Source organism: Sinocyclocheilus anshuiensis, unplaced genomic scaffold (assembly GCF_001515605.1).
Source record: "Sinocyclocheilus anshuiensis isolate Anshui unplaced genomic scaffold, SAMN03320099.WGS_v1.1 scaffold536, whole genome shotgun sequence".
Classification (NCBI taxonomy): Eukaryota; Metazoa; Chordata; class Actinopteri; order Cypriniformes; family Cyprinidae; genus Sinocyclocheilus; species Sinocyclocheilus anshuiensis.
Window position 1 is genome coordinate 90529 of NW_015557179.1, and position 23438 is coordinate 113966.

At 35.7% G+C, this 23438-nt stretch overlaps 1 protein-coding gene and 1 pseudogene across 1 annotated transcript; one reads left to right on the forward strand and one right to left on the reverse strand.

The window, feature by feature from the left end:
* Window positions 1-3011: 3011 nt before the first annotated feature.
* Window positions 3012-7503, forward strand: LOC107678523 (homeobox protein EMX1). Its single transcript, XM_016473794.1, has 3 exons — window positions 3012-3354; window positions 5127-5311; window positions 7171-7503. The coding sequence occupies exons 1-3, from the start codon at window positions 3012-3014 to the stop codon at window positions 7336-7338; spliced, it is 696 nt and encodes a 231-aa protein (XP_016329280.1). The 3' UTR covers window positions 7339-7503.
* Window positions 7504-11152: 3649 nt separating this feature from the next.
* LOC107678517 (sideroflexin-5-like) lies at window positions 11153-22388 on the reverse strand (annotated as a pseudogene).
* Window positions 22389-23438: the final 1050 nt, after the last annotated feature.

Below are 23438 nucleotides of genomic sequence, written 5' to 3' on the forward strand. Positions count from 1 at the left end.
TGTGTGTGTTATTGTAACAATATATTATATTAAATATTATATTTTGTAATATATAATACATATTTTAAGTTTAGTCAAACCATGAATGTAGTTTTGGATGATCAACAAGCTCTTCAACATATTGTCCAAAGACAGCTCACTTACATAAGGGTTCCATATTTGCGTGTCATAGTGGTAAGTTCTTTTGGTTTTTGGATGTGCTCTTTGAATCTATGACAGTGTCTGGCTTCACTTAAGAAATCCCAGTTTTCAAATCAGGGAATGGGAGAGAGAAAGTGAGATAGTGTTTGCTTACAGCCTAGCCTCCTTTAAAATGATTCCTTTTGGTGAAAGGTTTAAATCTGTCTCCCGTCCTCCCATCTCTCTCTCTCTCTCTCTCTCTCTCTCTCTCTCTCTCTCTCAGCATGGTAGTTTTTAGATCCATGAACATTTTTTTTCAGAATGCCTGTATGAACAAGTATGTTCCATATTTCTTATGTTCATGAGGAATTATATAGATATGAAATATAAAATGTAATTTGTGTGACATAGTGCAAATTATGATTTGCTGCTCATTTTATGCAATGCCATGAACACTGCTCTGTCCGAAAGGCTGAGCATAGTCTAAAATGCTGAGAAGATTTCTGCAACTAATAGTACAGTGAAAACTCGGCAGGTATTGGGCAACAACACTTTAGTAGTCTATAATTGCTATGAAAGTGGATGTAATTGCTACCACCTTAATTTCAGATGCTGAGTATATCTTAAGTCATTACACTAATATTGTACAATTTAATCATGTTTTATGTTGTAACTCAGCATACAACTGACAAAAAGTTTACAACTGCTGCAGCAGAGATTGTCACTTTGTCACTTGTCCAATCAAGATACTAAATGCCAAGGACAATAAAAACACTGGACACTTTAATTAAGTGCAAGTAATTTAAAGATTCAAATAATTAGGTCTGTCTGACTTAAAAGCAAGAACAATACCTTTTAAAATTATTAGTAAGATAATAATTAGCTAATATTTAGGCAGCTGTATACAGCGATGAAGACTGTATTCAAAGTAATATAGCAAAAGCAATAGCACACACACACAAAACAATATTTACACGAACAATTTGGAAGCCATTGTTACTTATTGTCTATACAATGTGCTGATAAAAACATATGATTTAAATATGACGTTCATAAAAAAAAATTTTTTTTTTTTTTTTCGAATAATGGTAATTAATAATTTGGATTACATAAATGTAAACAAAGTACGAGCCTTTGACAATTTATTGAATCTATGATCTTGGCACAACTAAGGTTTGAGTTATAATAAGCGAGACGACGTCTAGTTTATTCTTTTAGTGTATAGGGGTTTATTTTAAATTAATGCATGACTTTGCGCATTCACGGGTTTTTGCTTTCTAAATAGGCGCTCAACATGTTGTTCTGCACTCTGTAATGATTTTCTAATGCGCACTGGAGTTAACGAGCCTGTCAAACATTTAGCCTAATCATTAGCTTTAAAAACACAACATGAAACGTTTGCTGAACAGCCCCACAAGATAATACATCGGCCTGTAAATTAATAGCGAGGCAGGAGTTCGTGAGCTATAGCTTGAAGCCTTCTTCGCAATGCCTGCACAACTCTTATCAAAACACTGAGATGGAATATTTTCAATAATTTACCCGCTCAGTCGTGTAGACCCCATAATGCCGTATTGTGTGTGGGCAGTCCGCTGACCGGCTGAGTGATCGGAGACAGGTGCATGCGGCCTGGCCTGCCATGAGATGTTATCAATGTGCAGTTCTGGAAATCACGCAGTGAAGCAAGTTAATACGTTACTGCGTAAACGGGTCAGCGACTCCTCGTTATAATCAACAGGCACTGGTTAAAGACTAAAAGATGACTGTAAGAGGTTTGTATAGACAAAAGAATTATCATCGCTTTGACGAATGTAGTTGTACTCGGTGTACGTTTCATTGTTAAGTGAATGGCAGAACTTTAATAATAACAAGTAAAATAACAACAACAACAACAGCAACGACAACAACAATAGGCCTAATAATAAATTAGTTAGGCTCATGCGATCTGGCAGATTATTATTATTATTATTATTATTATTATTATTAATGAAACTGCTCATCAAATAGAAAATTATGCACGTTATAAAAGGTGGATGGAAAATGAAAATAAATACTAGAACTCATTTGGTCTACTTAACTCTGTAGATGCTAACATTATTAAGATCTCAAATTTAATACGACAGAGATGTTAGTTTGTGGGTTCACTCAATTAAAAAAAAACTATTAGGCTATTTTTGTTTTCTTGGAAATATTCTTGCTTTTGTTGCAAAAAAAATAAAGCCATCGAAGCAACAAAAACATCCACTTTTTTACTAATACTGTAACATTTTGGGTTAGTAGCTAGGGCTCACCATCGTCGCTGTATTTATGAAAAGCTGAAGAAACGTGACATTTGAATGAAATGTTAAAAAAGCAAACCTCTTAGTCTTAACGAATATAAGGCTGGAATAGAGCACAGATTGTGGTACACCCTGAAGGCTTGCGTACTGTTGGACGCGTGACAAGGTAAATAGTTTTTGATTATCTACAGCGTAGCAACTGACCTGTTGGAGGCAACCCCACTGAAGTGAATGATCAAACTAATAGAGTTCATTATCTGACCCAAATGAACGAAGGACCCGCCCACCGCCGGAGCTCTGTGCGCCAAGGGCTTTCATCCAATGAGTGCAAGTCTTAGACGACACTGTGTGGCGTCCCTCAAATCCAAATCGATGGGTCTCGAGCTTTTATTCTCACTTTTCTTTTCATGATTTATGGACACTCGTGGATCGATGGATTACACAGTAATTGGCCAAAGTAGGGAATATTAAGGTGTTTTATATTTAGTTTATATCTGACTTCTCTACAATGTCTTTCTAAAATAGTGCTGCTGACAGAGGTCACTACAGGAGTTGTGAAAGGACGCGAAGGTGAACCTCATCTGCTGGACTGTACTGGTTCCGTCACGGACAATGTTCTCGGCAACGGGAAAGCGTTGTTTTACCATTGAGTCTTTGGTGGCGAAGGAAAGCCCCTTAACACCAGAAGACCCTATTCGCCCTACCGCCCTAAGCTACGCGGCGCCTGCTGACAGTTTTCTTAACGGGTATCAAAGCCCCGCAGGCCGCGCGCTCTATCCAAACCCCGAACTGGTGTTTTCGGAGACTGTGAACCATGCACCTCTCAGCATGCACCCACACCAGCTCGGCAGCACACACCTCCAGCACCCGCACTTCTTTGGCACGCAGCACCGTGAACCACTGAATTTCTACCCGTGGGTCTTAAGGAACAGGTTTTTTGGCCATCGGTTTCAAGGTAAGCGATCTTATCAAATATTTGCATCCACCGCGCATTAAACAACTTTTTCACCTATGAAAATAATAAAATAACCTCTGCATATTTACACGTACATGTAGGCTACTTTTCCAAGAGTACTCAATAAAAGTAGCCCGTGCTGTGCGTTAAAGGGCATGGAGTCTGTCTCTGAACTTATCTGACATATTGTCATAAATGCTCGCTTGCGGCTACAGGTCGCTTACCAGCACTGTGCAGCGGGATAGCTGGCGTTCGTATTGAAATGAAAACCACAAATGATGCCCTGAGGCGATACTTGAAGCGGGACACAGATTTAGACTGGGCTGTCCGCGCACAAAAGCACAATGTCATACCTCCCAAAATGAATGCATTATGTTCGTATAAGCTTATAATAGCAGGATTGGAGAACTGTTCTGATAACAGTAATTGCTTGATCTTGAATTCAGACTTTCCACCAGTTTCATGTTGCCTACAGCAAAATGCAGTTTACATTTAATCAGCCTTAATGCCGTTTGTGAGTTGTTTTCATATGGTAAATAACCTAAGATTAGGCTACATTACCGCTATTTTTCCAAGATGACCTTTAATTGTTTAATATTTTATTAGTTGACCGTTATTTCTTAATTAATTACTCTACTAATATTATTATTGCCACACTATCGACTTCTAATCACTGTCGAGGTAAAGACAGATGACGAATCTGCTCTGATGAACTCGTTACACCTCGTCATTATCACAATTTTATTTTCATAGCTCATTGGATGATTTGTTCTCTTCTGGTGTTGAAGCTGTTGTCTAAAGACTTAAGAAACGTATGAACTGAAAAATGTTCATATAAAGGTCAAATATTATTAATGAGCTAAAAAGGCTAATAAATTAGCTAACAGTGATAATGACCTTTAAAGAAGAGTCTAATTTTATGATGGTAGTATAGGACATTCTTAATCTTTAAAAGTATAGGCCATTCTTAATAATTAATGCCGGATTTTGTTTGGTTAAACCTTTGTAATTGAGAACATTTAAAATCGACGAACCCTGTAATTTTTTGTTTTATAGTCAGTCATCAGGTTAAAGGTTATGCGTAATGGGTGTTAATAGGCAAATTACATGGTCATTAATGATAGAAAGTACAAAATGCCACTATGTGGCATGGCTATTGATTTTAATTCATGTTTATATTATTTGGACTTTATATTGGAAATATAGCAAAATATTTTGTCAATTGATTGCAATTTCCATGGAAGAGTCATATAGAAATATTGTAGAAACTTTGTTAATTGTTTTCATCATTTTTCAGTGAGTTGTAAATACATCCCTAAAATATTATTCAGTCATAAAGTCAAACATTTAGACTTTTTTTTACAGAATTACTTATCAAGTTCAGACGGGTGTAGATATAGGATAACTCCAAAAGCGCCCATATCAAGCTGGAGTGGCATAAGGTTATGTTTATTTTTAACATTCTTAAAAAGGTTACAGTTTATGTTTATTCTAACATATTCTACAATTAGAAAGCATAAAATATAGTTATAAAACTATTTCAACAGTTAGGCTATCTAAATTAAAATAGTCATAAAATCAGGGTACATTTTCGATAGCCTACTTTAAAGTCGATAGTTGGCGTTCACATTTGTTGAAATGTATAGGCTAAACGAAGAGAGCTTTCAAATGATGCCTATACTCTCAGGCTGCAGTTTTCTTCTGTCCCGCCTACTGTAAAAACTAATCAAGTTGCCTTTTATTGATTATTATTATTATTATTATTATTTCAGGGAACGACGTCTCGCAGGACACGCTGTTACTACACGGACCTTTCGCGAGGAAGCCCAAGCGGATCCGCACCGCGTTCTCGCCCTCTCAGCTGCTGCGCCTGGAGCGGGCCTTCGAGAAGAACCATTATGTGGTCGGAGCCGAACGGAAACAGCTCGCTAACAGCCTCAGTCTCTCTGAGACTCAGGTAAACATTAGCAAACTCGTGCTATAACACAACAAAAACTGCACATCGAAAATCTCTTTATAGCTAATCTTTTTAAAGGCACAAAAGTAAAATGGTCTTTAGTAGTAGTAGCTACTGTTTCGCTTGCAGTAGAGAAAGTGCCCAGTCGAACTAAGAGTTTCACAAAATAGCCTATAACAGAAAAAAAGTCTATAGCTAGTTAATATAATTCCTGTGAAACCAAGAAACGTTAGTAGGCTATTAAATAAATAAAACACATAAAATAATAATAATAATAATAATAATAATAGGCTAAATAGGCCTATGTTTTTAAAGTTATGATTAAATGTTTGATATGAAATTGTAGGAAACGAGTAGGAAACTGACGACTATAATAATGAGACATTTTTTATTTTGAATGATTAATGTTGTACTGACAAGGTGTTGCTGTTGGCCTACATGATCATGTAAACAACACTTGGGCTGCTTGCTAAATCCAGAAACGGGCCAATAGCAGAATAAATCCGAGTCTGAAAGGACGATGGCTGGCCATGTGTCACTTGTTACCTGCGCTCTGTGATATAATTTTATTTTAGGCCAGGAATGAGTTCTAGCCTGCTTGCTTTGCTCAGATAAGTAAGAATAAACCCATTCACCCTGATCAAATGATGTAAAGCTCAGTTTGAAAACGTTTTATTTTTAATTGTCTTGTTCATTTGTGTTTACATTTCATTCAAACCCTGGCAAAGTGAGTTTTCCTCAGTGTTCCTCCAAATTATGCCATTTGGCTAAATAAGCATCAACTAACATGATTTGATATAGTACACTCTTAAAAATAAAGGTGCTTCACGATGCCATAGAAGAACCTTTTTGTCTAAATGGTTCCATAAAGAACCTTTAACATCTGAAGAACCTTTCTGTTTCACAAAAGGTTCTTTGTGGCGAAATAAGGTTCTTCAGATTACAAAAAGGTAAGAAAGAGATGGTTCTTTATAGAACCTTTGACTGAATGGTTCTTTGTGGAACCAAAAATGGTTCTTCTATGGCATCGCTTGAAGAACCTTTTGAAGCACCTTTATTTTTAAGAGTGTAGGCTATCGCAACATAGCACACTTAATTTGTAAAATTTTACAAAATCTTATAATCTATAAAAAAAACTAATCTAAAATAATAATAGGATTAACATCGCTTTATACCAACTATCCCAAGAGAAAGATAATTTTGTTAAAATATTGGCCAATACATAGCCATAGGCTATTTGTGTGTGTGTGTGTGTTTTTTTTTTTTATTAATTAATTTCTAAGCTTATGTTTTGTGGAAAGTGATTCAGGATTCAGTCAGCATCTCGTGGATTTGTTCAGCGAAGCGCGCAGGAGACCGCTTCAGAAATAAATCAAATAAAAAATAACGGTAAATCATCGTTTTTTCTTCTTCCACTTCTGCGGGGTTGTTGTTAGGTGTCCTTGGTTTCCCTAAATGCGACTATTTATGGCGGTATGCATAGACTGCTCTTTTGAAATGTGTGAAATGTAAACCGGTATTGAAAAAAAAAAACTAGAAATTTTTTTTATTTTTATTAATCTTTTAATTAATAAATGAATTATTTTCAAATGTATAACTTATTCGTGTTTGTTTGCATTTCTTCTGTTATGCAACAAAGTTCTAAAACAAATTTAAAATGGACAAAAAAAGCAACAGAGTCAATTGAATGTCTTGTATGGACCGCGTGTGATCTGTGGCATTAAAATGGTTCGATTAGAACACAAATGCGTTTGAACTGTGTTTCTAGGCATCAATCACAATCTGTCTTGACAGGCTAAACTGTCAACATAGTTATGTATAGCCTACTCACCAATGTCCTGGTCTTCTGCTCCCCTCAGGTGAAAGTGTGGTTCCAGAACCGCAGGACCAAGTATAAGCGACAGAAGCTGGAGGAAGAGGGCCCGGAGTGCACACAGAAGAAGAAGGGAAATCACCACACTAATCGCTGGAGAATTGCCACCAAACAGACCAGATCTGAGGACATAGATGTCATGTCTGATGCCTAAGACCAACCTAAACACTACCCAAATTAACACACAAGACCAAGAAAAGCACTATTTATTTAATGTTATTAGTCATGATATTCTAAACCTAACTGCAGAGAACCTGACCATGTGAGTGTGGTGATTGTGAATTAAGGATGAATTAAACAGGTCAGCAAGTAATCTACACCGAGGACTGAACACAGTTGTTTAACATACCTCTGCTGGAATTATCCAATGTTTGAGACATGCATCACCTTTAAGAAGAGAGAAATGTCTTTCTCTCGCTCTTTTTTATTTTATTTTTTGGTTTTATTTTCATTAACAATTAAGTTAATTTTCACAAGTCAATATTTTTATTCTGATTATTTTGTTGTTTCTTTGTATAGTCGGTTACTAAAATTGACATTTTTATTAATTTCAAGATGATGTTGCCTAACGTGCTAAATTCATCAAAAAAAGAAAAGAAAAGAAAAGAAGTTCCAAATGCTTTAAGACATGCTGATGAAATTGGTGGCAGCTTTTGGTAATTATAGCTACTAGATTGAAATAAGTTAAGTGATGTGAGGAATCAGTTTACCAGCCAGTTTTAACATGAGCCATCCTGTACCCACAGCATAGAGGCAAGAGTGTATGCAGGGCCGTTTCTAGCCAATTTGACGCCCTAGGCGAAATCCCTATTGCCCCCCAATTATATATATATATATAAAATTATAAATATAAAATACAAATGATTGAATTATGAAATATGTGCTCCGTCATGACAATGACAAAGACAGATTAGTACCTTTTTTATGTGACATTGTGTCTCAATGTCATCAGAGCCTAGCCTGTGTAAAGACACCTTAAAGTGTATGTGAATTGCTATTGTGATAGTGAAAAGCTTGTTTGTTTACTGCAGGACACACGTTAGCTAGACCAGCCTAAAATGTGTATATTAGGTTAGTGTGTGTGTGTGTGTGTGTGTGTGTGTGTGTGTGTGAGTGATTTGCATGATGTCATTCAGTGGGCTGACTGGTAAATACAGGCTGATGTATGCTGGTTTCTCTGTAACAGCTCCTTGAGTCATAAACTAAAGCGAATGTTTGCCAATTTACACATTAGCTTCTTTATAGTGTTCCTTCATCTAATTTTCAAGCAAAACATGATCAAAAATGTCCATAATTAATAAAGATGTTTCAGAGCAAGCAGTTCACACCTAATTGTTCCCCAAAAAAAGATATCACAAAAACTTCAGCAACTTTTTTTAACCTACGAAAAAGAATTTACCCTTTTAAAATGTTTGCACACACACACACACACACACACACACTCAGACAAGAGGATAATGCCTGCCTGCAATTTTCCTCTCATCTCACCATGCTAACTTCCTGTCAAAAGAAACCGAGGAAGATTGTGTTAAACGAACCCGCAGGTGACCTTTCACCTCAACATTTGACCCTGAGCTTGCAGTGTGAGCAAGGGTTGTGAGAGTGAAATGCACAGACTGATGACACCTGAGTATCACTGTCAAGTACAACAAGAGCGTATTGAGATAGAGGGCGAAAAAGATTGTTTTGGTGAGTTTGTTTTGAGGCCATCAGATATCCAATCCTATGTGCAGGTGCACACATCACATCCTCTGTAGCTTTACATCACACATTCCATGCATTCCCTAAGAGCACTCTTTCCTCTTTGACAAAGGAAAGAGATTGAGAAATAGATGGGCGTTTGTTAATGCATGTGAAAGAGTAAGAACTTTGCAAATCCTCATTTCTTATTGTGCAACTGTACAAACTGTAGCTGCACAGTCTTAGTGAAAATGATCATAACTTTAATGATAAAAGACTAAATAGGTGACACATTATGATATTAAAAACATGTTAATTGGTTAATGGCAAGTACCTTTACTATATATGAGCTAATGGGAGACTTAATTTAATTTTACAGTAAAATATGGTTAAATGTAGTTTTTGGAAGTGAAAAAGAACAAGTCATCTCATAATTTACAGTGAAAAAAATATTGAGTTCTCTGTGACATTTCACAATTATAGGTTTTCATGAACTGTACTGTTTGTTGAACTGTATATGAGTTTTTTCTTATCATTTATGTACATTAGGGTTTTATGTTATATCTTATGCTGTTAAATTATTATTTGTGTTATTTTATTGTCATGGGTTACCATTATTGTGCATCTTTCTATACATTAATATTTACCTTAGCTTATGGAAAAGCTACTTGTGATGAACTTTGATTCATTATGTGGCTAAAAATCACCCGTTTTTAAGATATGTGTCAGTATATTGTAAAGGTAAACAGATTTTAGTAATTTGGTACATTAACATTATCTCAGTTAAATGTACATTTTTTTACTGTAAATTTAAGTTCAATCAATAAAACTTGCTGCTACCAAATTTTTCATGATAAAATTCTCGCAACCACATCTGCAGGTTTTTTTTAACTGCAATTTATTTTGCAGTTTGAACTGCTTTAAGCATGTAATGGTGTAAATGGAGAACCTATGGTAAACAGACGCTTGTTGATGTAGAGTGGCGCTCTAGTGGAACATACTTCGCTGCTTGTTTTGAAAGGTACCTCAATGACTTTTGGGTTAACAAACTTATTATATCAAGTCATCAGCATTTTTCTTTTTGTTGCATACTGAATCAGATGCAGTGGACACATTGATCTTATTACAAATTACTGAATATATGACTGCCATTACAAGTGTATTACAGTGAGCAGTGCATGTAAGTAATTATACCAACACTGGAACAAAGAAAGTATTTTCAATTACATTTTTATTTAAAATGTATGTTTTCTCTGAATATGAGTCACAGGACAGATCAGTTTCATAGACCTGATTTTAGTCCATACTGTCCAATTGTTTTGCCTTTATAGGATAGTTTTGTGCTCACAGGAACTCTCATTCTCATATAAATTCAAGAATTAAAAACTATTTTTCTCTTGATTTTGAAATTAAAGCAAAAGCTGACAAAAGGAAGGTATAAGCACTAATCTTACCCTCATTAATGCAGTTATGTGCAACTGTGTATGGCAGTCCTGCACGGTTAATGATTCTACATGCGGCTTCATGTCATGTCTCTCCTCACTACTGCCCACTGTGATCTGTTCCCGTGACAACCAGATAGAAAAACACACAGGTCCATTCCCTCATTCTAGCGATGGATCTAATGATAAAATAGAAAATCATTTTACAGCCCAGCCAAAGGAACTCGAACACATCAAATAAAAGCAGAGATAAAATCATCTAAAAACAACAGAACAAATGGATGGAAAAAAAGAAGAAAGCAGGAATTGCACAAATGTGTACATTGTTTCCATTCATTACCTATGACAACAAGGTTTAAAAGGATTTCTGTGTATTTTCTTGAACCAATCAAAAGACAAAAGCATTTGATTTTATTGTATATTTGAGTGTGTGCTTTCTGCAGTGTGCAAATAAAAAGGAAACCAATGTCAAAAATCATTGTAGATAAAATCGAGTCTTAGTACTGACCTAAACAGTTATAGAATAATGTTTCTGTAACAATAGTGTGTATACACACACTTCAGATTATTACAGTGGATGCATATAAAATAATAATACATAATAAAATGTGTATAATGATAATGACAGTTCTACAGAAATGTAACAAATAAGGTTTATTAAGTAATATAGATCATAACTTATATAGAATATATAAGCTATACATCTTTTCCATATGGGAATTACTGGTAATTCATTATTATTATTTTTTAATTCCTATTCAATTTGAGCATGATTTGGGGTTTGTAAAGGCATTTTAAGAAAAGGCAAAAATCAATTACAATTGTTCAAAATATAAAAACTGATGGTTTATTTATTGTTTTAAAACAATTACTTTGTAAACATTTATTTTTCTGTGATTTGTAGTCAGTTAATACAAAACTGTTTGAATGGGAAGGCTGATAATTATGTAAATTTAAAGTATGTCACAGGGAAATTCAAAAGAACACTTGTTTTCACTGCTGTAAATATCCTGAAATCCTCTATTTGCAACTTCCACGTTCAAGTATATGGAAAGAGGATGATTAGCGCTGGTGTGAGTCTGTCTCTGTGTGTGGCTGAGAGAGGATTCACATTCACACACAGCAGGAACAATCCAGTGAGGTGCAATCAAAATTTCTAATGACGCTTTGCATTTTGACTGGTTAAAGACCCTTGTTGTAGGTCAGGATCTTGCACTCTGTTGCAGCAGCGATCTCTGGCTCTAGCTCTGACACGTGGATCTGAGAAACAGAAAGCAGGTGCGGTCAAAATATCACAAGAGGCAAATACACGCTAATAACCATATATGTGGTCAGCATTTAGAGCTTCGTTAATACTTTATTACCTAATAATAACTATTAGGCTCATTTAATTTACCCTTAGTGGTAATAGAAGTGCCAGGAAAAGATTGAAAGATAAAATTTCATCGCATATGATTCCGCTGTTTTGCTTACGGAATGTTTTTATTTTTCTACTAACATTAAGATTCAGATCTTTTGGCTACAGCGAGATAACCATTCACAGCAATCATTAAGTCCTTAAGATGTTTAAAATGTTTCATCAGATGAGAATTAAAAGTGTGCCATGTCTTTCCAGCCTCGAGCATTTTTCACAGTCAAAACTGACACTTCAGCCATCATAAAAAGCTCAAATGAAGCAGCGCGCACTGGTAAATATCCAAACCAGGGCCAAAACTTGCAATATTTTGCTCAGAAACAGATGGCAATGAGTGTGTGAGTGTGTGAGGCAGAATCTGAAACAGACATCCTGTGGGGTGTGAAAAGGTGGGGGGGGACAGGAGTGGAGTTTTTAGGGAGCGTTCGTCTGGAACCCTTGGAAAAGTGTAAAGAGGGAGCGAGAGAGTGAGAGGAGAGGAGGAGGGGAGGGGTGGGAGAGGAATAGAAGTAGTTGGCAGCACATATGTCTGCAGTTCAGTAACCATATGGATGAACAGCTTAATAAACACCATTTTAAACCATAACCGTCTTCATGGCAGACAAAGAGAAGGGACGGCGAGAAAGTGAGAGGGAGAGTGCGAGCGGATGGAGGGAGGCGTGTGCGAGTGCTCACCTGACTGTTTTGGGGGAACAGGCTGATGGCAACAGGCAGCGCTAGGCCGAACGCGCAGAGACACACCATGCTGTAAACAGAAAGCCCGAGACGAGAGTGCTTCTGCAGCAGAGGGAGCCTAACGTATAAACACCCACAAAATACATTATTGGTGCATTATTGGCAGAAAGCACAAAAACCGGGAGCATTCCTGCCATTTTTGTTATTAAAGGCGCTTGCTGACACTTTCAAACTGCTGTATGTGATTGCTCTCTGAGACCTCCCCTCCCTCCCTGGCCTCAGTGCGTGTGGGGGGTTGTGGGATAGCGTGCTCTGCAGGAGTCCTCCAGAGCAGTCCTGCTTTAATGAAGGCAGCGACTGCCTAATGATGACTTCATCAACACATACGCATGATGAGCTTTAATTGGCCACCAGAAACTCTCTCTCTCTCTCTCTCTCTCTCTCTCTCTCTATCTATCTCTCTGTATGTTTGGGAGAGAAACGGAACGGGGGAAAGGATCAAAGTATGTTAAAGAGCTTTTATCGTGTCCATCAACTGCTCTAAATAAATCACCACACTCATCCGTCACTCTCCCGTGAAGAGGTCAAAGCTGAACTGAAGTGACATATATAGTAAACAACAGTGCTGCCTTTAAATGAAACGTATCATATTATAGGGATGCACAATATTTATTTTCATGTTACGACCAATAACCAGTAAATGCCAGATATTACAATTCTATTAAAAAATTAAATAAACACTAAAAACTAAAATCCATTTAAAATGCTACAAATACATTTAGCTTACAAACAAAAAAGATATTCATCTTGAGATTTGCTAAAGATTACATTTAAGAGTGTTATTAAATTATTAGTGTTTATGAAGATTAACCTTATGTGGGCATTAGATGGCAAAGGTAATCTAAATGTAAAAATGGATTTAATCAAATAATTTTTGGTAACACTTTACTTGAAGCCTGTATGTATAATGCATTTTAAAGGTATTCATATTGTAATTCATTATATATTCTGAGCATTAATTGTAAGTTAAAATGCATTATAATATTTGCAGATTCCTTGTTACATCTGAAATTGGTAGTTTGTCATGTACTTTAATGCATTAAAATGTCTAAAGATGCAACAATGAATTGATAAGTATTATAATGTATTATAATATTATATTTACAAGTATTCATGAGATCATACAATGCATTATAAGGTACATTTGAAGTCATAATTAATGCATTAAAATACTTTTATAATGCACTATATATAAATACTTCAAGTGTGTCCAATTTTTTATATTCCAAAAAAACACATTTTAAAAAATCTTGATACAATACAAATCACTACATGACTTATTGGTAGTTAATCCCTATAAGAATAACATCTGAAAGAAGCAATTAAGTTCATAAATGTCAATTTTTTTAATTATTTGTATTCTTTTTATTTCGTAAAATTTCTATTGGCAAATAAGCACCGTAGTTACATTTATTTGCTTGGTTATATCTAAAGCTTAAATTTAAATTTTTTAAATTACATGTATTTAAAATTTCCTCTAGATCATTTCATGTGGCACTGTTGTGTCTTGCAAGCCAGACTGAAACCATTTTTCCTACTTTAATGCAAAAACACCAACACTGACTGTTTAGCAAAGCAGCTGTCTTCGTTTTCGGACACAGCTAGAGTGATAGTTGAAAGGTTTAAGCACCACACATATATCACACAGACTCCTCTCAGCACTCTAATTAATCAAGGATAGTCCTGGCCCTCAGCCCCACCCTCAAAGCAGTGACCCTCCTGCAGCCCTGTTCTTGCTCCATTGAGAGCCAGTGAGGGTGAGCTGACAGGCAGCATAGCAGAGGACAACTCACCATTTACTGGCTCACACACAGACACACCTACACACACGCACACACACCTGCGAATCAGAGCAGGAAGAATTTGAGGAGGTTGCGACATAGTCTATCAGTCATAAAACCCATTGAATTCTGGTGAAGAGTCAATCAACAGAAATGTGCATTTTGCATTTTATAATTTGATATAAAAGGAATTATATTATCAGCATAATTTGAGTGAAAAGTAAAAAAAAAATGCTTAAATGCAAGAAAATCAGGTTTTAAGGTGGACTTTTGAACTCCAATGCCACATAGGATGGCTAGACAGATTTTAAATCAATTTTGTCATCATATTAAATGTGTATAATTTATTTTCCTCAGTGAACCACAAAAGTAAACCGTGCAAACATTTTGGGGTTAGTAAGATTAATTAATGTTTTTGAACGAAGGCTACTGATCAAAAATTTGATAAAAAATACAGTAAAAGTAGTAATATTGTGATATAATATATACATATATTTTAATATATTATAAAATGACATTTAGTCCTGTGATTGCATAGCTGAATTTTCAGCAGCCATAACTCCAGTTTTTAGTGTCATATGATCCTTCAGAAATGATCAAATTCTTTGTCAAATGTCTTTACTGCCACTTTTGATCAATTTAATGCTTCCTTGCTGAATAAAAGTATTAATTTCTTTCAAAGAAAAAAATCTTACTAACCCTTTTGAACTGTACCATATTTAGAACAATGTTGCGACTTGTGCACTTTAGTTTAAGTCTTTTGTAGTCCTACGATTTCTGTAAGGAAAAGGCTGAAATTTAAGCTATGATTCTCATAACTAAGGGTTTTATAACCAGGCATGGTCTGCCACATTTTATTCTAAGCATATTAACACCTTAGCATTCCTGTAAAATTAGCCTAAAACGCCTAAAACATGCAGTGTACCGCAGGCCATACAGTGGAGCGCTAACAGGTTCAAATTGCACAACTTCAAAACATTGAATATAGCATACTGTATGGACCACTATATACCATATTTTGAAGTTGACAGCCAAATATCTCCTTTTGTTGTCTATGTAAGAAGTAAAATTGTAAGAATTTGGTATAATTTATGGTTATGTAAATGATGATTTAATTTTCATTTTTGGGTGAACTGTTCCTTTAAACACATACAAAAAGTTGTGATCACATCTAACTGAAATACTAATATACCAGGACAGATGGTGCATATGGGTGTGTGATTTCTGTGGTAAACTGTGTGATGGTGCTGTAAAAATAACTCAAGTCTGAAATGTCAAATTCACAGAACTCCTCTGACCTCTCCAGCATGGCCATTATTAAAGGTGGCAGCAAGAGAACAGGCATGGGCAGCACAACACGTGTCAGGGATGTCTCCATCAGAGCCTGAACAAAAAGACATTTATCAGTCCAGAACTCACAATAGGACTGCACAAAAGCTGACAGTAACCTTTCACCTTACACATGGAAATGGATCCATACTCACATGCCTGGCAGCCAGCTTTGAGGTGCCCACCACATTGCCTTTGTCGTCCAGTACGCTGATGCCGTCTGACAGCTCAGTGTGGCGCATCAGCAAAACATTACACACGTTGGCACTTGCTAAATGAAGGGAGAGCTGCAGTTAGAAAACAGGACGATCACAAAAATAATTCCATCTGATGCCCAACTTTTCCTTATTTGGATCCAGTGAGAGAGAATCACGAGAATTTGACTCTTGTTAGTATTTGCAAGCAGATTACAATCTCTCTCTCTCTCACACACACACACACACACACATCAATACATACATACATACATAATTATATATACATTTTTTAATATAAAAAATGATTGTACCTTGACATGGAAACAGTTTTTAACATTAAAAATTTGTATCACTTCTAAATATGTGGTCACATCACAAATTTTATGGACAGTTTGCTAGATGGTGGGTGACACATCTTACCGCAATCTCCCATGTTATATATAATAAAAATACTACAGAATGAACAGAATACAATAGTAATAACTATCTCACCACCACAGTCACCACCTGTGAATATTAAAATAAAAGCAATCAACACTGGAAAACATTCTTGATCTGGAATGTCGGCGCTAAGAGGGGTTAACTGGATATAAAACAAATAGTTTCATATAGTCATGTCAAAGTGCACACATGAATTACAAGCGGAAAAATGATTAGAATAATGATTTACTTCCTGGCATTATCATCTGTGGCATGTGGTGAGATTGGTGTGGGTGTGTGTGTGAGGGAGAGAGAAAGAAAGAGAGAAATAAAGAGAGCCTGAAGCATTTTTAATTTACAGGCCTTGTGTTGTGAGTTATCAGTGTTCAGTGCTGCAGTGTTGTGGGGCTGAGTTAATTGGCTGAGTAAACAGCTATTCAACCCAGCAGGGCAGCTAATTGGCTCTAGAGGACACAAGGGGCGTGACTAGAAGGATATGCAATTCAGCAATGTGAAATACAGCAAAGAGCTCTCATTTGATGCTATCAGCCTCCATCAGTTGGCTTATTAAATTTAAATTCATAGAATACTAGAAAAGTCATGAATAATATTTTTCTCTGTTAGGGTTAAATGGCAATTCAAAATTTAATGATTAAAAGATAATTCTTTCTACACATCAAATTACATAATACAGTTTTGTGTATGCATGTGAACTCACCGCAATAGTAACGGCACTGCTGACTGCACCAAGGTAACCCTGGAAAAACTTTGACATTGGCGTGGGCTGAAAACATAAAAAAAAAACATAAATGTAATAAAATTAATTCATATGACATATTTAGTAACGCTTTCTATGATGCCTGTATATATAATGCATTATAAGTGCAGTCTTATTCATTATAATGCATGCACTTTACAATAAGGTCTTATTTTATAAAAAAAAAGTATTAGTCAACATTAAATAATCTTTTGTTGATCAGAGCATATTTTCTGCAAAATGTAAAAGCCAGTGGAAAAATTATCTTGGGTTTTTGTCGAGGGAACCAGGGTGATGTTAACTTCTGTGTTGGCCTACAAAAATGCATCATCCTTGCAAGGCTCTATTTTTCTTTTTCATTACTTTTTAATGATAATTTTACATTATATGTGAACATAAAATATGCCATGCCATCGCCATATGTACTGGTCAAAATTACATTGCTTATACACCACACCTTAGTTGCATTATGGTTGCAGTAGTTGACACAGGCGTTGTGGCTCTGGTTCAGCCACTGTGAGAAAGACAGTGAGACTGAGTTCATAGAAAACAGAGCTTAGACTGATATTTTATCTGTAAAGACCAGAAAAACACATACCTGCCTGAAGATGGTGGAAGCAAATGTCTGATTGGGTAAAAGGAGGCCCATAACCTATAAATGGAGGAGTAATTTACAAGAAGTGATTTGAAGTTTACATTTGGTGGCCTGGAAAAGAAGGAAAAGTTGAATATCTTTTCACAATGACCTACCACTGGAGTACCAAAGGACACAAAACCTGAAAAGAAAAGGAGAAACGTGTGCCAACACAAAGAAAATGAAGGAGATTATTTCAGAAGAAAATGAACCCTTGATCCAATAATGGAGTCACACTAAGACTGTAATTTTGACATTTGAATAGGCTGGATCAGGCCACAGAAATACATTTCATGTCATGTTTAATTGGTTTAATGATCAGGATTATAGACTCTCATATAACATTATGACTTTATTACTGACCTTTAACACATTAATAAAATCCTCATTACTCATACAAGATAGAATGGTTCAGAGGTAGCCATCATGATTGTCAGGCAGGCCTCTCCCTTACTGTTCTCTCTTTAAATAGTGGTGTTAACAGAAGACTAAAATACTCCTATTTCTGAGTGGCCCAACAACACTTCCAGACAGCAGGAGGGAGAGGGTTTAATCAGAGCCCAGCTGAGTGTGACCTTTGCCAACAGATCGGCCCAGAGAGACCCCCTACCACCTAACTCCAGTCTCCAGAGCTGGTAACAAGCAGAAAACTGCCTACCACCCATGACACAGACACACACACCGAAAACACACTCACACCCTTACCTGACATGCGAAAGGGCATGGGGATCTTCTCTCCTGTGTCTGGATGGATGATGGCCTGAGGACATAATGAATCCACAGACAGCAGACAGGATGAGGAGGAGGACACGAGAGAGAATAAGAGGTGAGTGCGGGCTGATGGGAGAATTACCATGCTGAGGTTAGCTGTAATTCTCCTCTCATTACACCACTATACAGAACTACCGCTTGCGAGTGTGCCACACTGCACACGTAGATGTTGAGTGATTTGAGCAGGTTCTTTCATCATAGCAACCTGTAAAAGGCGTTCAACGCTGTTCACACTCACCTGTTCACCTGTGCCTCCCAAAGCTAGAGTGAAAAACAGAGAAAGATGCAAAAGAGGGAAATGTTTACAAGTATTCCATCCTCACTTTGCTTTTGTTGTGTAACTAAAGTTACCAAGAAAACTGAAGTTCTTTACACAACGCATGTGAATTTTGATTGAAATTTGAGTGGCTGATGTTTATTCGTCTGCTCACATACCCATTAGCTATATACACTCGTAAAAATGGCTCTTTATTGACATCTGTGGTTCTATGAAGAACCTTTAACAACAATGGAATCTATTTATCTAATATATTTATGGTATCCATTCCACAACAGGTTTTTATAATGGATAAAGCTTCTTTATATTATTAAAATGGTCTTCACACGAAGGAAAAATTAAAACAAGTTTTTAAAAGTTCTTTTAAAAACTGTTCACTGAAAGGTTCTTTGGTGAACCAAAACGTGTTCTCCCTATGGCATTACTGCAAAAAAGTGTAGCAAACATGACACAAATTAACTTTTAATGGGCCTGCACATTTGTCACACCTGGAGGCAGAGATCCATTTTTTAACTGATCCAAGAGATTCATACATTCATTTAAACGTTTCCAAAAAAAACATAGAAAACAGCATTCACATACAAACTATCAAATCATTTGAGGTTTACATTTCAGAAGACTCTTGCTTACCTCTGATACAAAGAGCGTGCGAGGGTCGATCACATCCAGGAAGTGTCTTAATCTGCAATAAAACGAACCCTGAAAGTAACATTGAGAAATAGAACAATAAAACGCACTGCATTTTCATGTAGGGAATTAAACAATACTCTCACAGCCTTGCATAATATTGTATGATTTGGCGAATTTGTGGCTAATTTGTACAATTAATCTCAATTAAATGTTTGAATATTGTGTATTAAAGGTGTAACAAATTGAGAGAAAGCAGCAAAGGAAGTGAGATCACCACCATGCCTGGAGGATATTAATTCCAACTTGATTCTATAGATAATATCATTTATTCATCTGATATAGTTCAAAAGTTAAACATCTAGCACCTGGTTTGTGGAAAAGGTTCATTGTTTTAGTTTAAAAACACAATGGAAGTAAATACAGATTAAGTGGGACAAGAAGTGAACTGAGACATTTTGTATTTAATGTCTTCTTTTTTTAGTCTTTTTATCTAGTGTATTGGAGATCTTTAACTGTTTAACATGGCATTGTGTGGTTAAGTCATTTGGCATCATATTTGAAAACAACAATGACAAAAGATTATACTTGTCTCAGTTGATTTGTATCTATACCTACTCATGTTGTATAAACTAAATTAACTTCACTTGTACTATTTGTTGGTTAATTTTATGCTTGTCACTTTATTTATTTATTTGTGTCTGTGCAAATGATGATTTCCCCCTAAAGAATCCCATGAATTCCAAAAACAGTCAGGCCTACTTCTTGTCTTGAAGGTCAGGTCTGTGTGGAACAAGAATAGTTCAGTTTCGTGATTAATAAACATGATTATTAATCAAATGTTCACAATTCCCTTCAATTATTCGCCAAATGATTTCTGAGGTTCCAGAAACTTTCTCCAGACGCGGGAGTCAGCTGCTGATGCAGACTCTGACACCAGGGCCAAACCAGTTGTTTTCGCGCGCCAGGTGTGTCCGCCTCATTATGTGCGCACACCAACTGTCTGCTGGCTGATCTGTAGACCTAAAAAGTTCTTCCAACTCAATTAAAATGTTCGAATGTGTGTGTGCAAGGAGGAATGCAAGATTCTAAAGCAGCACGCAACATATTCTCTGTTTATCACATCTAACAGACGGTCCTTTACACATATGAAGTACCGCTGGAGCAATAACAGCAGATGTGAATCATCTGTATTAAATAAATAAATGAATGAATAAATAAAGCAGCTCTTCCTTTGAGGTTAAAGTTATTGAGTCGCTAATGCATACAAAATGGTCTTTTTTTTTTTTTTCTTCTCGCAGTGAATGTTCCAGTTTCTACATGTTTTAACCTCTTAAGACTAGGCAAACCATTTTAGGAAAAAATTTTTATTTTTTCATGTCAATACATTGTTTAGAGCATTACATTTATTTTTTTAAATAAATAAATAAAATTAAAAATTATATTTCATTAATAAGTTATGCTACGTCCTTGGAAGAGGACATTGGGACTCAATTTCTTTAAACATGCATAGGCAAAAACAATTGTTTTTAAAAAAAAAAAATCACCAATACATTTTAAGTTTTCAGGATTTTTTTTGTATAACGATAATTCTCAACTGTGTTATAGCAGAATGATTTGATATACCATTTTTCTTCATGCAAAATGTGTGTAAAATGGCCATAAACAGGTTTTCTCATTATACTGTATATAATGTATCTATAAACTACATCTAATTTCCATATTAATGTGTTTTTGGGGCAACATGTAATGAAAAAGAAGTGTAATATTGAGAGTAATAATTGACAAGATTTCCATAATAATATATAATATTTCATAGGAATATTGAAATATAATTTATTTCCCTATTCAGTTGTTGTGTCTCTCAAAATGCGTAATAAACATACTTTTAGTCCCGGTGTCCTCATATGAGGACATGTATGAAATCAACCTCCTGTTTCGTAACAGAAAGTCATATTTTGATTTGAAACCCCATTACATTTTCCTGAGATGTTGATTTATGACACACAATTTAAAAATGTTAAATATTATCATATTTCCATAAGAGTGTCACTAAATTAAAATCAGACATTTTTGAAGACCAAGTAGAGGGAGTGGTCATAGTGAAACATCCAAACATTTAGTATCTCTGAAAAGCCCTGATTGTGCTCTGTACAGGTCATCCAGACTTAAAACTGTGGCATGTATAGTCTCAGAGAAATTCACTAAAATATAATGTCCTCATATGAGGATGCAGGGTCTCAGTTGGTTAATAGAGAATAGTGTTGTTAATGAACTAGCTTTGGCACAAAATAGTTTTTAACGACGTTTTATCTCTTCATACTTGATTCTGACGCTCGAAAATAATTAATTGAGGGGTGCTAATTATAGGGGTAAGTAATTTAACCCCTAAAGAATGTCAAAAAATTTTCTCAAAAGGTCACTAATGTTATTTTCACATACAAGTAAGATATATATATATATATAGCCTATACCTACTTGTAAACGTCATAATCTAATATATATATATATATATATATATATATACAGTAGTCGACATTTGAAGTGGATCAAAACCTTTCATCAAAGTTGTCCTAAAACCAAAATGCGTTCTTGTTTTAGGACAACTTTGATTAACTTTTTTGATCCACTTCAAATGTTGACTACTGTATATATATATATATTAGATTATGACGTTTTGGGACAATTCGAACACATATTCATTTAAAATGCTGACCCACTATTTGAGGCTATACTACTGTATTTCTGCCGATAATCTAAAAATGTGTTTGACGTATTCTAAACAACAACATTAATCCTTATCTCATTTTCCAAAAATTATATCACCAACAGAGGTCACTGTTCATGCGACTTAAACAAGGAGTGATGGCGGAAGAAGCAAACACTGCAGTGAACTGTTTGGTTTTGATTTGGTTTTAGCGCGGGAAATAACCAGCTCTTTTGAGCTGCAAAAGGCGATTTCTTCTCAAACAATTCAGTTGAAACACTCTTTCTCCAAACCCGTCTGCAGTGAGCCTTAAGAAATCAACCAGATCCAAAAACGCAAGTCTCACGTTCTGTGTCCGGCTGTTGTTTAACGTTACCTGATCAAACCGAGACTCGCCGAGTCTAAACGGAGGGTACTCAGTCGATTCAGGCATGGCAGGTGTCGAGTCATCCGTATCGATGATTTTGGGTAATGTCGTTTTCTAACAGGTCAGAGGATATGTGTGCTGAATTACGTTTAACAGTAGTTTAAAAATTTGCCATGAACATCAGTGAATCGTTGTTTTTCTTTCATTAATAAATTAGGGAATTTCAGCCGCCTTAACTATATCATGTGGTTCAGTTTAGTCATTGTTATGACCTTGTTACTGTACAGGGTGTGTGATTTGATCATAGAATGGATAAAATTTGTATCTATAATGTATTTACCCAAGATAGTCATTCCTCAAATAGCTTGTCTACATGCTGTGCAATATTAATTTTGTTGAAAATTGTTTTCCTATCAGTATCCTCTAAAAAGATCAGAATGACCTAATTCAATGTGAGCAAATCTAAATCTTTTTAGCATATTTGTTTGACTAATGGTGTGACTGAAAGCTAAATATGTAATCTAATTACTGAGGCAAATGTCATTTGGGTTTAGTTTGAACTACATTTAAAACTAAAACAATTACATTTAGTGCTCCATATACTAGTGTTGAAATAGTGGTTTAATTTTGAGACCCATGAGAGCTTTGTCTTCACGTCAAATAAGGACAGTCAGAGATGCATCCCAAAGTGAAAGGTTTATTTCATCAACAGAGACCTTTTCTTAGCAGAGATGCTTAAGAGCACGCCAAAGGTCAATTGAACACCTCTTCAGATGAGGCATTTGATAAAAAGAATACTTCACAACCTCCAGTGGACACTCATGTAACTACACCCTGAACATCCAAACAACACCTCAGGGAAGCACTTCAAATATTTTGCATCTAAAACAAATGGTTCCACTGAACATACTCATAATGTTCGGTGCTTAAATGCTACTTGATACGTGAGGTTAATTTAAGCCATTCTTATCTTGACTGTGACAGGAATCCACTGAAATTTACACAAAAGAAGGAAGAATTGAGCCTATTATAGTCTTAAGAATGAGGATTCAGGCATCAAGCTGCTTACTGATGCATTCCTTCAACTTTAAAATAAACCCTTTGCAATTCTTTAAA